The 17182-nt window shown below is 40.7% G+C and overlaps 1 protein-coding gene and 1 long non-coding RNA gene across 2 annotated transcripts; both read right to left on the bottom strand.

Annotated features, from left to right (window-relative positions):
• Positions 1-1509: 1509 nt before the first annotated feature.
• LOC113588840 (acylphosphatase-2-like) lies at positions 1510-13587 on the bottom strand. Its single transcript, XM_027028201.2, has 4 exons — positions 13438-13587; positions 13019-13035; positions 11855-11964; positions 1510-2025 (listed from the first exon to the last, which is right to left on the bottom strand). Exons 1-4 carry the CDS (start codon positions 13508-13510, stop codon positions 1911-1913), a joined length of 315 nt encoding a protein of 104 aa, XP_026884002.1. The 5' UTR covers positions 13511-13587; the 3' UTR covers positions 1510-1910.
• An 845-nt stretch (positions 13588-14432) lies between these two features.
• LOC118242023 lies at positions 14433-16161 on the bottom strand. Its single transcript, XR_004776508.1, has 3 exons — positions 15480-16161; positions 14863-14986; positions 14433-14562 (listed from the first exon to the last, which is right to left on the bottom strand). It is a non-coding gene; the product is annotated as an uncharacterized LOC118242023 (long non-coding RNA).
• Positions 16162-17182: the final 1021 nt, after the last annotated feature.

Below are 17182 nucleotides of genomic sequence, written 5' to 3'. Positions count from 1 at the left end.
TCAACCAAATAAATTGTAACACTGAGTAGTTAACTGGCTAATGCTGCTAATGCTACAGTGTCGAACAGCATGTTAGGACTATAATGCAATCAAAATAAGGCCCAAGTGGATCATTGAACACATTACTAAAACTACCTATAGGACGGAATTTGTCTCTCACTGCTTTGGTATTAGAATATGTCTTGCTAAAGTTGTGGACTCATTTGCTGGTGAATCAGCATCTGGGAAATAAACTGATCAGCATTTTAAAAAACTGTGTTCATGAGGAATTAAAGGGCAATACAGAACCTGCATCACCACATCACTTCAAAGTGGAGTAAATGCTGTCAGAACCTAGTTGAGCATCAGTGGTGATTCCATCTAGGTCACTGAGGAGGTTAAGTGGTTATAAGTGATGGGTTTTCTTACACACTCAGTTCCTCATTTTCATCTGTTTGTCACAATGAAGAGATTGCACTGAGACTGCTCAGTTTAAGTTGTACTATCAGCTTCATTGCTAAAGAGCCTCCTCCCACTTCAGTCAGGGCAAGCAGATCATAGACTACGCTTACTTCTCATCTATCACATAAAGCCAAAAGCTGATATACTAGTCGATAGAGTCTTACAAAAGTCGCAAACCTTTGGCAGAAATTTCAAAATCTGTTTGGAAAATATGATGTACATGCAAATTAGTCTTCCACTAAAGAAAATGCTACTAGCTAAACATACCTGACCATTTACCGCAATACTTTGCCACACTGCAGTCACTAATATATCCATCAACAGAGCTAGAGTGACCTTGCTGGGAGTCATGCAGTGTCATTATTATGCTGTTGCGCTCCACCCACCATCAGGACAACAGTGTGAGTACAAAAACCCACCTTCTAATCAGCTTCTCCAACTGCTAAGAGGATTCCAAATAGCCACGCTTGCCAGCAGGCAACTTTGCTAGGCTTTATATACAGCAGCTGTTCCTGCTGGTTTGTTGCTTGGGCTATGTGATGAATATTGTTAGCTGGAATGGTAGTCCACTTTGGAGGGGTGGGCTAACGAAGTAAACATGGCTCATAATAATGGGAAACACCAGAAAACTGGTTAGGCGAGCTGTTATGTAGGTTTGGGCCCTATGAGCTCCCATCCAGGATTAACCACATTAGCATTCTCATTAGCATCCAGTCAATGTGGAATCAAGATAATAATCTCACTGTGTGACCCTCAACAAGTCACATATGTCACTCAACATAAGAGTTGCTTCTTTGTGTGATATAACACAGTATCCACATGTGAGTGTGTAGGAAAATCCCTTTTCAGGACATTGAAAGAGGGGATGAAAGATAAGAGGTTTTCTTCTGGGTTTGTAAGAAAGCAATATATAAACTCTAACCAGAGTTATAAGAGTTAGAGTTCATTTCTCTGGAGCTGGATCACTCTAGCCATCTGGAGTGGCCCACCTCATACAAAAAACTCAAACAGGAGGCTATGCAGAATATGCTCACAGTTTTGAACAACATGTTATCCTCAAATCACATATTACTAATAATTTCAGAGATTATTTTTATTAATTGATATTAATTGAAATCTCACAAGTAAATTCAGAAGAATAAATTCAGAGTCAGAAAATTTGGAGAGTAAGCAACGTATGCCCTACTGATAGACTGCAGAATCCATAAAGATATCAAGAAATGGTTATACATTACACACCGATGTCTTAGAAGTCAGTGGGAATATATACTTTGTCATTAAAATAAACTGGTTAAAGCTGAAAGTGCAATTAAAACAATATGCTATCTTTATAGTCACTCTTTGGACAACCTAACTGATATATACATGGTTGCTCATTTGTGGTGGGATTGGTAATCATGGGTTTTACTGGGTGGAAGATGACGGTCATGGTTGACAAGCGAAAATGGTTTGTATGGCTCTGCTGTGCATCAGAATCGGGTGGAGAAGCCAAACAGCTCCAACTTGGGTATTTTCCTCTCGTTCTTGAAATCGGCCCGAGAGATGCGACAGAAGGGGCTCCCCTCCTTACTCAGCCACACCTTCCTGTGCCGACCAGAAGACAGGAAGAGGAATAAGATGAAGTTAGTCATTATGTTACAACTCTTATTGATGAAATCTATTTATTGGCAAACAAAAATTACCACAAAATATAAGTTTTATATGTTCTTAGACAGAAAGGATTATTGTACTTATAGCAATATTGTTTAACTGTCTGACTGTTTCATTTATTTGTAGTAATACGTTTTCTCACTACATACTATATTGAGTGATGTAATAATACTGGCTGCTGTGGCAATGTTAAACAAAAAAAAAAAAAAAAATATTGAGAGGATCTTCATTAGAATAGAACTGTCACATTCTTTCTCAGTAATGTCTCCAGCAAGCACCATAACGTAGTTTGCCACTCACTACTTGTGAAGTGTTGTCTATAGTTGTGCATTTCTGAGCTGCCTTTGTTAAGGACCATTTCTACAGTAAATCAATCATCCTTTATTTTTGGATTACTAATGTGGTTTTCTCCCAGACCTTGTATTATATGTTTGCCAATGTATTTTGTGATCCTTGTATTTTGCTTGTATTTATAAACATTGCTTTTGATACCTCTCAGATAGTTCAATATTCTGAAATTATTGTTTTATTGTTCCCAATAAATGTATATTGGATCCACCTTTGCTTCCTGCTGCTATATTACAGATGAGATGACCATACCATGTCACACAATCCAGCATAGCTAGCCATTGATGATGGAGCTGACTGCACTTCATCTCCTAGCATGAGTTCACACAAAGAACACCTAGAAAGCTACAGAGGAACTTCGAATATTGTCTCCAAACATCCCTATAGTACCACCAAATCCTTTCACTGATTCTTATGTAGCCTCTTGTCTAGCTCAGTTCCCTTTTCAGAAACTCAGGTGGCTTTACTTAAAAAATATAGCCATTATGAACTGTTCACCTGAAAAATATGCCAGCTATTTTAAGAAGAGGCATCTTATGTTTTCACACCCCAAATAATCCTTTAATTCAGACTCGACCTGCATAATTTTCTTTATCTCCCTGCCCACAGAATATGTTTTGCAGTGGGCAAAAACAGTCTGAAATGCAGAGTAAGAGGCAAAAGGATCCCTAAAATCTTCCACCTTCTGGTTCAACATTGTGCTCAATCATCTAAGGGCCAAGAAAAGCTAGAGCAGTGACAGTTGCCTTCCAGTTGTTAGTGGCTCCATTGGAAATGCCTTGATTACGGATTATTGAAGAGGGCCAAATAATGAACTGTTCACTTAATTGCCGTATGGCCAAAAAAAGGTCACACACCCGAATATTTCATTGGACCACCTTTAGGTTTGATTACAACATGCACTCACTGTGGCATCATTTCCGCAAGCCTCTGCAATGTCACAACATTTATTTCTGTCCAGAGTTGCATTAATTTTTCCCCAAGATCTTGTATTGATGATGGGAGATTTGGACCACTGCGCAAAGTCTTCTCCAGCACATCCTAAAGATTCTCAGTGAGGTTCAGGTCTGGACTCTGTGGTAGCCAATCCATGTGTAAAAATAATGTCTCATATGCTCCCTGAACCACTCTTTCACAATCTGAGCCTGATGAATTCTGGCATTGTCATCTTGGAATATGCCCATGCCATCAGGGAAGAAAAAATCCATTGTTGGAATAACCTGTTTGTTCAGTATATTCAGTATATAGGTAGTCAGCTGACCTCATTCTTTGGGCACATAACGTTGCTGAACCTAGACCTGACCAACTGCAGCAACCCCAGATCATAGCACTACCCCCACAGGCTTCTACGGTAGGCACTAGGCATGATTGGTGCAGCACTTCAGCCGCCTCTCTTCTTATCCTGATGCGCCCATCACTCTGGAACAGGGTAAATCTGGATTCATCAGACCACATGACCTTCTTCCATCGCTCCAGAGTCCAATCTTTATGCTCCCTAGAAAATTGAAGCCATTTTTGCCAGTTAGCCTCACTTACAAGTGGTTTTCTTAAGGCTACACAGCTGTTTAGTCTCAATCCCTTGAGTTCCCTTCACATAGTGCATGTGGCTCTTACTTTCACTATTAAACATATTCCTGAGTTCTACTGTTGTTTTTCTACAATTTGATTTCACCACAGATTTAAGTGATCGCCAATCACGATCATTCAAGATATTTTTTTTCCAACCACATTCCTTCCTCGAAAATCATGTTTCCCCACTGTCCTTCCACTTTTTAATAATGCGTTGGACAGTTCTTAACCCGATTTTAGTAGTTTCAGCAATCTCCTTAGATGTTTTGCTCTGCTTGATGCATGCCAATAATTTGACCCTTCTGAAACAGATTAACATCTTTTCCATGACCACAGGATGTGTTTTTCAACATGGTTGTTTAACAAATGAAAAGCTACACACTTCATCAGTTAGGGTTAAATAACTTGTTGCCAGATGAAACATAATCACCCATGCAGTAATTATCCAATGGGAGGCTCTTACCTATTTGCTTAGTTAAATCCAGGTGGTGACCTCTTTTTTGGCCAGGCAGTGTAATTCTCTTCAGACAAATTTATTTTTTGGTCTGTTTGTTTGCATATTCTACAAGGTCTGGCAATCCAGTGAGAAGACTAGTATCATGAAGCTTCAGCATTAATGGATTAGGTATCATCTGGCAACTTCAAGAATACTGGCTCTCTCCCTCAAGATACCCCTTTCTTCATATGTGCCTACTGTTCATGAGCTAGATAGAAGCCCACTCTCAGTCGGTCATGGAGCACTGAAGTGGTTGCTGTCAGTCCATCTGCTTCAATATGAAACAAACAACTTTTTAAACTGACTTCACCACAACCAGTTCATTTTAGGACTTTCCTGACTGCCTTAGCAGGATCCAATGGTCTCTTCACCTATGAATGAATAGACATGCTGGTATTTCAAGTGCTTTTACACTCAGGTATGTCTGGCATTTATCTAGCCACCACAAATGAAAACCTTACTCCATAGAACTTCAAATATCCCACAATAATATCAAAATCATCTCTAATGGGACTGTGCAATTTGTCTCATTGCTGGGATTAAGAGGAACATCTATCTAATTTCAGTTCAGGAAAGTCAAAATATGAAGAAATATATTAACAGGACTTCTCCAACAGCAATATTTAAAACTGAAGTGTTCTGGGTTTTCTTTATAGAAAACAAGAATGGAGCAAGACTGTATGTCATCACCAACAGGTTGCTCTACTTTTTACCTTTGCCTTTGCCTTTTTAGCCTTTTTAGTTGCAGCTCAGGATTTCCTAACATTCAAGTTGGGGTTAGGGGTTTTTGAAGAATGGTACCACTGGTTAGAAGCAGCTAATTGAGCCTTTCTGGTACAGAATGGATGCTGTCTCTGACAAAGGACTTTAGTTTATCTTCACAACTGGAAGAACTTTACTTTTCCCAATCATCTTGACTTCAGGCTACCAGGCAAACAGTCAGGTGAATAAGGAATTGAGTAAGGAATTGAAATGTTATCTGCATTGCGTTGTTATTGCAACAAATAGTTTGGGTTGGTTTCTTTCTATAGGCTGATTGTGATAAATAGTCTCTGATTCACTAATTTACAAAGCTCACTACTTTTCAGTACTTTAGGTTTTCAGACACCTCTGTTCCCCTGGACCATACAAATGATGGATGAATCTCATCTGCAACTTATATAATGGGAAGGTAGAAGGACTCTGTTGCAGAGCAGTGAGGCTGCATCATCCTGCAGAAAGCTGTGGGTGTTACCCAATTTATTCTTTCACAGATTGCACATTATTTTGTTCAGTTAAAAACTCTTTGCAGCATTACACCTGTAACCTTTTCACTGTAACTGGCAGTATATTATTGTAGAACATTATAGCATTTATCTTAAGTGATTACATCTATTTAGGTCATTATAAACAATACTTCAGAAAAATTGACTTCAGGAAAAACTTCCTAAATGTTTTTATTCAGTGATACTCAAGCCATTGAAGCCAGTTACCAAAATGAAAACAAGACCTGCTAGCACCCAAGCCAGCTTTGTATCCCTTGTTTGGCACATGAACACTGAGTAAAGTTTTCCCTTAAAGCAACCTAAAAAAGATAATTTATACACAAAATATAGTTCTGTACAATCCTAAATTGTGTAAGAGCCACACACAGTGATTAATGGCAGCTCAGTGGTTGTGGTGTTCCACTAGTAAACAGAAGGTGGCTAATTCAAGCCCCACCACTGACAAGTCGCCACTGTTATGCCCCTGAGCAAACCCCCTAACCCTCAATTATTCAAGTCATACATTATTCAGTCATAATTGTAAGATGCTTTGGATAAAAGTGTAAGGTAAACATAGTAACAAGACTGGGGGAGGCCCAGTCAGGAAATAAGGTTACCATTATTACAGCAATCTCACCAGCATATAGGTCAGTCAGACCTGTATCAGACAATTAGTCTTTGCAGATTAATGCAGTAAAGCATCAGGCTATTGTAACGTTGCAGGCCTAAGTGCCGCAGGATGCACAGACTCCCTCGACAATGTAGGACGTTTATTGACATAAAACAGACAACAACGGTGGCACTGACATACAACATTTATGGTAATCATGGTTATACATGTAACATTTAAACGAAGAACACATACACAGCAACTCGTGACATACACAAACCAACATTATGACTACGAAGATCTATAGTAACACATTCGTAGTGAAAATGACCAACAAAGGGAGCACACATGGACAGGGGTTTAAATAGACTCACAAGACATTGGTGCATCCCCCTGCACGCGATGGGCCATATCACGTGACTATGGGGGGAGGAGCAGTCTGTGAAGGTGCAGCTCTCGAAGCGTCCGCCTTTGGGACTGCGAATCTCAGGCTGCCGTGCATACACAAACTGACAGACACTGCATGGCTCTGCCGGGTACCCACCTACTACCAGGCGGGCAAGGATCCGCCAACTGGGGAGACTTCTCCAGAAGGAGAAAGACAGTGTCCCTGCCTCTCTCGGGGTGCTCTGGCACACTCCACATGATGAGGCATTCCTCAAAGACAACCCCTTTCAGGGGCGTGGTTCCTGACGCTTCCCCTTCTGGGATAGCGAACTTCAGGCCGCCATCCACACAAGCAGACACCGCACGACATTGCCAGGGGCCCACCCGGCACAAGGCGGGCCAGGAACCTCCCACCTGGGAGACCTTCACAAGCCAGGGAGAAAGGCAGAGCACCTGCCTCTCTTGGGTCAGTCCGACGCTCTCCCCACAGCGTGATGTGGCTGAAAACACACAAGGCGCAGATACATACAAATAGCGCCAATCAGCAAACATACAAGGCGCTGTGCTGCAGCACCTGCTAACCCCGCAGGCACTGTAAACGTGTCCTTGGGCCCTTCAGACACATGGGGGCGCACATCTGCCCTGGTTCCGTACATCCTCCTCAATCCTGCTGCTCTAGGAGCTCTAGGAGAGGAACTCCCTCTCCAGGACTTTGGGCGGACCCCTCCAGTCCTCCTCCTGGTGGGTCCGTAAAAGTGGAAAAATGTGGGCTGTATCCTCCTTGGCCAGAGACCTTACCGACTCCACTTTACCGGCCTAACCGTGGTCTTCATGGATCACCTCGGCTCTCCGTGGCCTCAGCTTGATAGCCCCAGGCCCCCCCCCAAAATTTCCAGGGGGTGTTTCTCTCCACCTCTGGAGTTTCCGCGACCCTCTGTCACGTTACTCTCCCCAATCTCCTGTGATCCAGGTAGTAGTTTGGACGTGCATAAGCACCTTCCTCCGGGAAGTCCATTAGTTGCCGAGGGAGTAGGCGTCCTGTGGCGGTTGGTCATTCTGTAACGTTACTGGCCTGAGTGCCACAGGGCGCGGGGCAGGATGCACAGACTCCATCGACGATGTAAGATGTTTATCGACATAAAACAGACAGCAACGGTGACACTTACATACAACATTTACGGTAATCACGGTTATGCATGTAACATTTAAACGAAGCACACATATACAGCAACTCGTGACATACACAAACCAACATTATGGCTATGAAGATCTACAGTAACACATTCGTGGTGACAATGACCAACAAAGGGAGCATATATAGACAGGGGTTTAAATAGACACACAAGACATTAACACACGTGTTATACATGTGTGTGCAATCCCGGGGGGCGTGGTTACAAAACAAAGACACAGTACATTGGTGCGTCCCCCTGCACGTGGCGGGCCTTACCACGTGACTATGGGGGGAGGAGCAGTCCATGACATCTATGACCTTGTCTATATGTATTAGGCACCCATATTGTCACGGAACACTTGCCCCCGCGAGTCACGTGGTTTGGCCCGCCATGTGCAGTGGGAGGATCTTGTTCGTATCCACACCTGCACACACCTGTATTGTGTTAGTCTTGTATTTAAACTCTTGTCATTGTGTGCAGGGTTGTCAGTCAATGTTGATGTAGCGTGTTGGTGTAAATGTTAGCGTCGTCATTGTAAACTTGTACTTTTCATCATTGTTAAAGTCATGTTCATCGTTTTGTTCATTGTTAACCATTAAGTATTCATGTGTTCTTGTGATATGTGAGTGTTGTTTTGTGTTATGTAAATAGATGTTCATCCATGTCGAGGAAGTCTGTGTTTCCTGCTTCACGCCCTTCGGCACTCGGACCACACCATTACACAAAGGGATTGCTTCTGCGATTTTGATTCACATACTGAGCGAGCGGTGAACGTGGAAGGTTCAAAAGCATAAACACATGAGTTACAGATTTAGCTTCAATTGAGCATCTTAGGGCAAAGACACATAGCGCATGTTGTACAAACCCAGCCCTCCTTCATTTGTCAAAACTAAACAGAGGATTGTACTCTGCAGATGTGTTGGAATATGACAAGAAATATTCATGTATTATTATGTAATATGTCCAAGAAGACCAGATTATGAACTGTGCAGCATGCTCATATAACATTCAGTTCATAAAATGAAGCACCATTTTCACGACATACTTTAGAAACATGAAAGCAAGCACTGGAGGCAAGGTGAATGCCAAGTGAATGAAAGCACTGGTATTTCTAATTTCAGACTGACACCACCTGGGCTACACATGCTGCACATATGTGATCTGAGACATGGCAACCATATTTCATCAATCAGATGAGTCCTTCAGGTCTGGAGCCACTCAGGTTTCCATAGCTCTAGTTTTGGTTCAGCTTTTGGTTTTAAAATAAAGGCCAGCAAAAATGAATTAATTCAGTTCAAAGCACAGCAGAAGAGGAATAATTAAATCGGTTTAAGCCTGCAAGAGAAGAGGATCTGTTTCCATGTACATTTTTATGTTGGCCCAGTAAGCATATACCACGGTTATGGCGACACTGACCTACATAGAGTGGATACCACATAATATGTAGCTACTGTCTCACAAAAATCAGACCTTTCTCAGTAAGGTTTGTTGCCAGTAGGCAGCAATTACATGAGAGCTCAGTAACAGAAGTAAGGAATACAAAGCTGTGAATTGTTGCTGTTTGTCTTGTACCTGGACAAGAAAGATCTCCAGCAAATTAAATTAAATGCCAAATATTTAAGGACCCAGCAGCCACTCATGCTCCACATTTACTTACACTGATTTCCCCCACCCCATACATAGGGGAGGCATGGTGCTTGTCATTTAGATTTATACCAATAAGTGTGATGTTATTCAAGTAAAAAAAAAGGTTTTCTGCACCAATCATTTTGAAAATATTTCGAGGAAGTGTGAGTATAAGGTTACTGGTGGCCTTTATTAACAGGTGTCTTTTTGCCACCTCCAAAACAGCTTCCAAAGTAATCATTCACGCGTGTGCTAGAGATATTTGGCATTAGAACATCGGAAAAAGCACAAATAGATCATCGAAATCCATCAAAGATGTCTCGGGGCATTGCTGTGTGAGTGGTTGGGAGGGAATACTGAACAGATTTCCAACCCTCTGGGCTTTGAGGTGCATTTTGAGATGGACAGATCTGTTCCCCATTCTATTCTCTCCTCTCCTCTCTACTCTCAATTCTACAAATGTTTTTTTTTTTTTTTTTTTTTTTTTAAACATGCACATATCTCCTTTACACCCACTTCAGAACCATGCCCATTTTCTTTTCCTCAGTGCTTTTTTTTGGGCATCTTTGCTACCTGATTTGGGTCAAGGGGCCTCTGGGAAAGTGACGATGCTAAAATAGTCCGGCTAGGCAGTGGCTTGACTCCCTCAGTGCCACTAGAAAGCTCAAGGGGGGTACACACTAAAAGAAGAATGAAGCATATCTTTGCTTAAAATATTCAGAAAAAAAAATGTTTTCCCAAAATAGAGAGAGAGGACATGGGAGATGCTTGAGGTCATGGGATCGAAAAGGGTAAAGGAGCCAATACTGAGACGCCGCAAGCTGCACAGATTGGGTTAATGGTGTCTAGTAAAAAAAGAAAAAGAGGATAAAGAAGAAGAAAAAAATACAAACCAAGTTTAAACCAAAACATCTGCACACTACATCACAACTCTAGTTATACATCACTATAACTAGTGATGAGACGTGAATCACTTACAAACTGAATGACATATGACAGTGCTTATGACTGTGCTTCACTGAGGCTCTGTGTGAGTTTTTTTTTTTCTAGTGAGCTCAAAGGGAGACATTAAAGTTAGCCTGGGATCATTGTTTTAGTGGGGTTTAATTGCATTATCCTTACCTAGGAAGAGACACTAATACAATAGACAGAGATATTAAACTGCCATCTACAGAACCTACAGGAGAGACTAAATGACTAAACGTGGGTCTTTAAATAAAGCTATAATAAATCTTATTGAAGCTCAAAATAGTAAGATTAAAGGTTGTCTATACCTAATATACTTAGTAACATTTTATTGTTGAAATGTATACTCTTCCTGCATATGTGACATAAAGCAGTGAGTTCTTATTATGGACAAGCAGTGAAGTTTTTATGCTTTACGCTTTATAGTTGGATATCGCCTACAAACCGCCTTATTGTAGGCGATTTTTTCTCTCCATAAAACTAGGTCCAGCGCTAGTAAAGACTGCCCCCTGCTGGAAAACACTGCTATCAGTTGTATTTTATTTACATGACTTACTTTGTACTAAAAGAGCCGCAAGTAGGTTTGGATGTCTGGGGACACCGTGAGCCCCACCAACCTTCTTATGCATCAACATTATCATTTCCATTTCTTTATTTTAATTTATCTTTATCTCTATTTTAATCATAGAAATGATGTATTTCCATCTTTTAATTCATTTTTAATATTTCATGATCTGGTTTGCTTTCTGGTTCAGTCAACTATATCTCATTTATTTAAATAAATAGATTTGTGTAAATGTTATGTAAATTTCCTTTTTTCCCTTATTTTGGCAAAAACTTTCCTGAGGTGATAGATCTTTGCGACCAGCATAAAAGGCATGATGGTCTGTGCTTTTGTTTTGTAACAGGGTATAGAGTGTTACAGTGACTAAATTATTTTTAATGTGAAGATTTTATAAATAATACTAATAAAGAAATTCCCACTGAACCCCTGCAATTATGCCAAATGCTAAGTCTTTCAACATGGTGCTGCTCACCATCATCTTCAGTTAGCAGTAGGACTATGATCTGGGGATGGGGAGGTAGGACTGCTAAGCTTCAGACTGATTCTGCCTGGCTGGTACAGGACAAAGGCAGGGACAACTGTGGTAGAGCTTGGTGGTAGATCTCGGCATGTAATAATCTTTATCATTTATCTCCACGTAAGGCACTTTGAATTGCCCCTGTGTATGAAAAGTGTTATACAAACAAACTTGCCTTGATTTGCCTTAGTAATCACTCTCAGACTATGTGGTGGGGTGTTGGCCAGGGTCTAGTCTAGGACCTTGTGGGTAGCACTCACATCTCGTTGACCAGATTTCGCGGCCCCTGGACCTGCCCCACGACTGTCCCCTTGCTTGTGTTCTTAACCCAGCCAACCAGGCCGAGATCAAGTCCTTTCCGCTCTGCGTACTAAGAGAAAGAGACAGACTGTGGAAAACTGACCTCAGTCAAATAGGTTTGCTTCTAACAGAACCATTTGCAGCCACATCACTGTACAGTTTAGTGTTTTTCCTACTAAAAAAAAACCTGCACTGTACTGGTACTGGGAGTCTTGTGGGCAGATGACGTGAAGACTGAACTGTGTCATGCACAACAAGTTGAAAGTCTTTAATTAGATAAGTCAGTCACCTGTCCTGAACATCATTAAGCGTGCTTTTCATTTAACAAAGACAAAGATGAACGAAAAAGAACTGAAGAAACCAGAGATCAGAGAGCATAAGAGAGATCAGAGAGCATCTGGTACACTAGTTTGAGTGTATCAGGCCTAGCAGCACTGCTGAAGCATTACATGTGTCTATAGCAAATATTCTGACCTTTATGAAGGGATAGGATGGATGCTGTGTGTGAAACAGATGGGCTAAAGTCACTCGCTCCAATTGTACACAACTGTACAGTAATTAAAATGTATCTCTATTAAAACAAGGCCACACAGTGTCAGTGAAGTACAACTCTGACGTAGTATTCATAGTTGTATTCTTCTTCCAATGGACATTTCCACAACCCAGCTGACATGTGTAAGTGGGAGCAAAATAATATGGGCTTCACATCTGAGAATATTTCAAACGAACTGAGTGGTGGTTACATGACTTATCCAGTATACCTACAGATGTATATACACACCAATTAAAGCTGACATTCTATATTTACCCTCATATTTGCTGTTTCTTCTCTATTTTTAATGTGAAGGAGCATGAAGCTAAAAACACAATTTCATTGTCTAGTCAGTTATGAACTGCCAGTTATATGTATGTTACACATGTTTACAACAGATGTGCAAGAGCTTAGAGTGTAGGTAGATTTTGCAACTCTGGTACTACAACATTACTTTGTCAGTATCTGCATATTTATATGCAATGGGTAATAATGCAGTTACGAATATTCCTTAGTTAGTTAGCGGCAGGATTAAGAACTGCACATCCTGGTGAAGAAAAAGCAGAGCAAAAACACAAACAAAATTACTTACCATTCGAAAACAGACACCTGTACCAATGTAGAGAAACACATAGGAATACTGATTGTATAAATAAGGTTCTTTCATAGCACTACAACTACCACACCTGATTTAAAAAATGAATAAAACAAAGCAAGATTTTAAACTTAGCTTGTCACTCGGTTCTGAGATGCATTACCTTCTCCAAGCTTCTTGTGCTACACTACAATTTCTAAACCTCTAGTGACTTGAGATCACCATATGAAAACCTCAGCCTCCTTTGAGTCTCCTTTAATACAGGTCCTGCAAATGTTGTACTTATGTAAGACAGTGCAAGATTACACATCAGCTGCTGGGATGTTTCTAAATTAAGATACTTTGCTGGTTCTAAATGTATCACTGGATCTAAAGTCTGCGAGGTGCAGGTGTGCACAAGGAATGTTACTACGCACCCTGAACATAGCCGAATATCTCAAAGTCCACAGAGCACAGGTCACCACCACTTGAGTCCTTGTTCTCAGACATTGTGAGCTGTTCCAGGCTTCGCTGAATAAAGCTTTGGGCGTTTTCAGCGACCGGATCAAATTGCCTCTTCACTTGGACCTGACTCACAGTGTAAAATTTAAAGAGGAAGTCGCACCGTTAAAAGGCCCATCAGATATTAAGAGTCCCGCAACAGTGTGATAGTCTATAAGCCTATAAAGGGTTAAAAGGTAAGGCTAAAATAAAGTATCTAAAGAAGTAATATTCATCTGTTTTAATAACTATTCAGATGTAAAAGAAAGAGCTGCATGCTCGTTATAACCACTAGAGGGCGATAGCGCTAAACAAGAACCATAAGTTATGCGCTTCCAAGCGCAAGTGTTTAGTGGGCGCAAGAAAAACTGAGTTATACGTCTTAAATATTTAAGCCACTGAAAACACATTACGTTTTAGCTGCATTTAAAAGAGCAGCTTAAAATTGTATTCTTAAGTTTGAAAAGTTCTGAATGAAGATATCTGTTTCTCTACATAGAAATTGTTATATTTCAGAAGGAACTGATGACCATTTCAGAAGGCTGATGACCTATTGTGTGCAGGAACATGTACATAATCTACATGCCAACCCACATCACCCCAAGAATAATGATGGAGAACGGACATAGAAAGTTCTAAAGTTACATATGTATGAAACTGTAGATTATAAATTTGTAGATCAGTGCCCTGTAAATAATATCACTTTTAAAAAAAAAGAATAATAGTTAGATTTATCAATCTAATTCAAATCTAGAGTTGAGAAAGAGTGTTACAATACAGACAGTAATTCATGTGAATTTCACTCTGAAGTTGGTCTGCTGCTTCTTTGCATAGCCTGAATAAAGGAAAACATGGACAAAGACTATATTAAAATATAAAAAATATTTAAAAATGAAAAAGCACATTGGGCAGCTCTTGGGTCCAGCGCAATTCTCACTTTATTTAAATTAAAAACTTTACATTAAAAATGATATGCTAGTACACGGTTCATTATGACCAGTGGAGTTGACAAAAGGAAAAGCACAGTTCATGTTGGTGTTGATAAAGCACAGTTTCTTGGCCTAAAATAATAGAAAAGCAAAGAAGCAGTGGAATCACTTACACAGATCTTCAGGGAAAAGAAGACATTACATCGCTCCTTCACATTTGCAGTGATATTTTAATACAGTTAGTGCAACAGCCAGCATTCGGGGTGCTGATTCTCTGATGCACTCGTGTTTTTATAAAGCAAAACAATAATCAGTATTCAGCAGCAGAAAATCATTTGCCTAGAAGTAACAGTTTATGCTTGCAACTTAATATCAGACTGCATTTAATTTATTTAAATATAAATTAAAGCTATAAAGGACTGATAACCTTACCCATCCGTGCTGTTTGTTTTATACAGCAAAACCAGAGCCATTTCTTGGTCTCAGCATGAAAACACAGTGGTTTCCCTGATGCAGGAGTGTGGAGCACAGTTTCTCTGTCCAGTTTCTCTGTAGTCTTCCATTCAATAAAATAATGTTGTAAAAGGATATTGAGGAAACATGTAAAAGGGTTTGTTTTGGGGTTTTTTTGAGAACCACAAGTTCTGATTTATAAACACAATCAAATTTGCAATATTTCAAGTCGGTGCTATTTATGTGTATTAGTGAAACACAGAAGATGATAGAAAAGATTCTAAATAAACTACTAACCCTGTACCTTCTCAGCATTATCAAAAAGTACTGTAGAAGAATTAGCTGGTTCATCTTGCACAGGTATGATAATTGGAAGTTACACCAGATGGTCCTTCCCCTGCTTTAGTATCAAATGTACTAGAATGCTTTAGCACACAGGCTAACACAAGGTTAGACACTGACAACATCCATGACTAAACAAGACTTATAAACACTCACGATAACAACACAAAACGAGGAACAGGTGCAATACATGGGGAGCATGTGGCCATACGAACGAGCACACACACGGAGACGTCTGGGAGGAGGGACCGTACCGTGACAGAGCCCCTCCGCAACGGTATGACTCCCGGCGCACCAGCCTGTCGGGCTACGGCCCCATGACCAACAGCAAACAGTGAGGCTAGAGGACCGAGGCGGATTTGGGTGGCGGTGGCTTCTCCGACTTTGTGGCAGACGCATCAGGAAGCGCACCACTATTTTCCCTGTCTCTGGGGCGGGCAGTGGCGAGGCCTCCTTCTTGAGTCTTTGAGGCTTTGCGCGTAGGCACCAGAGCGCTGGGGGAGTGTCTTCCGATGACAAGGACGCCGCCTCTCTGTAAGAAACGTGAGGCCGTTTGCTGACTCAAGAGTGGTGTGCCTTAGGAGCGTTGAGAATCGGAGGCTTGTCGCTCTTCAAATCAGTGGACCATGTGTGTAACGTTGAGTGATAAAGAGGCGAACGCATGTACGGAGAAGAGCAAGATTTAATAAGGGCAAATCCAGAATCAGAGGCGTTAAAGCAGTCCAGGGCCAACACGGAGAGCACGGGGATACATGCGTAAACAAAATCACACACGAAGACAAACGGGAAAGCAGGATAAGGCTAGGAAAACGCTCAGGGCTAAACAAGACAGGCTAACAAAAATTAAGGCTTTGGAACACAGATTAAAGAAACCATCAAAACGAAACACATTCAGAAATTCAAATGAACAGCAAAAACTAAGGGAACAAGGCAGGGTTTAAATACAATCAACTAAACGACTGCATGTCCATCCAACCAATGGACGTGCAGTATTGGGCCCTCCTATCGTGTCAGAGCCCCTGCCCAATCAATGGAGGTGCAGTATCGGGCCCTCCTATCGTGACAGAGCCCCTGCCCAATCAGTGGAGGTGCACTCATTTAGTGCCCTCTCCGTTTTTCACATCATCTTCACATTATGTATAGTTATTGTGCGTGTATATAATTCTCTTGTTTAATTGTGAATGTTGTTGGTGTTTAATCTTATAAATGGTAAAAAGTAAAAAAACTTCAAATAGATATATAAACTCTTTGTAAAATCCCAAATCTTTTCTACAGGTTACTACTGGGATTTCTCTAAAGGTAAAGTTAAATGATCTATCGGTATATTGATGCTTTAATCAGTTCAGTGGAAACTGGTTTTGTGTACATATAAATAAGATCAACATTCTATTTGCTAGTGTTTTATTTCTAGTGCATATTGTAGCTATGTATACATTTGAAATTTTGACTCATTCTGCAGGGCCTTATGATTGGTTCAATGCTATTCCAGAATGTTTACCAGTATTCAGCAGAATATTGGTAACAGCAACCAACTGTAAACAAAACATCAGTCAATTTTCAGCAAGATTTTAAGCGTGGTTTCAGAACTTTGCTACAAAAACATTGTTCTAAAACCATCTTCAGAAATGGTAATGCTTTTCTTAGGATACAGAACTTTTGATGTAGGTTAATGATTTAAAGTGTGACAGCATGAAAAATGTTAAAATTTTCTTTGGTTCATGAGCCAAAGAAGTGATGTTTAATCTGTTGTCTCAGAACAATAGGAAGCGTACCTCTACAGGTCCATCTGGCCTCCGAAGGGACATAATACCTTCAGAGCGACTGAGGGATTACTTGGTGGGGGGGGGGGGGGGGGGTTCAGCATCCACAAGTAAAAGTCCTGAGTCTGAAGCCACAGAGTTCTCAATACAGGTGCTTAGCTCCAGACTGGAACACACTTACAGCTGCATCTCCAAGT

This window comes from Electrophorus electricus, chromosome 9 (genome assembly GCF_013358815.1).
Source record: "Electrophorus electricus isolate fEleEle1 chromosome 9, fEleEle1.pri, whole genome shotgun sequence".
NCBI classification, from domain to species: domain Eukaryota; kingdom Metazoa; phylum Chordata; class Actinopteri; order Gymnotiformes; family Gymnotidae; genus Electrophorus; species Electrophorus electricus.
The sequence above is the reverse complement of the archived record's forward strand: the minus strand, read 5'-3'. Positions and strand labels throughout refer to the sequence as shown.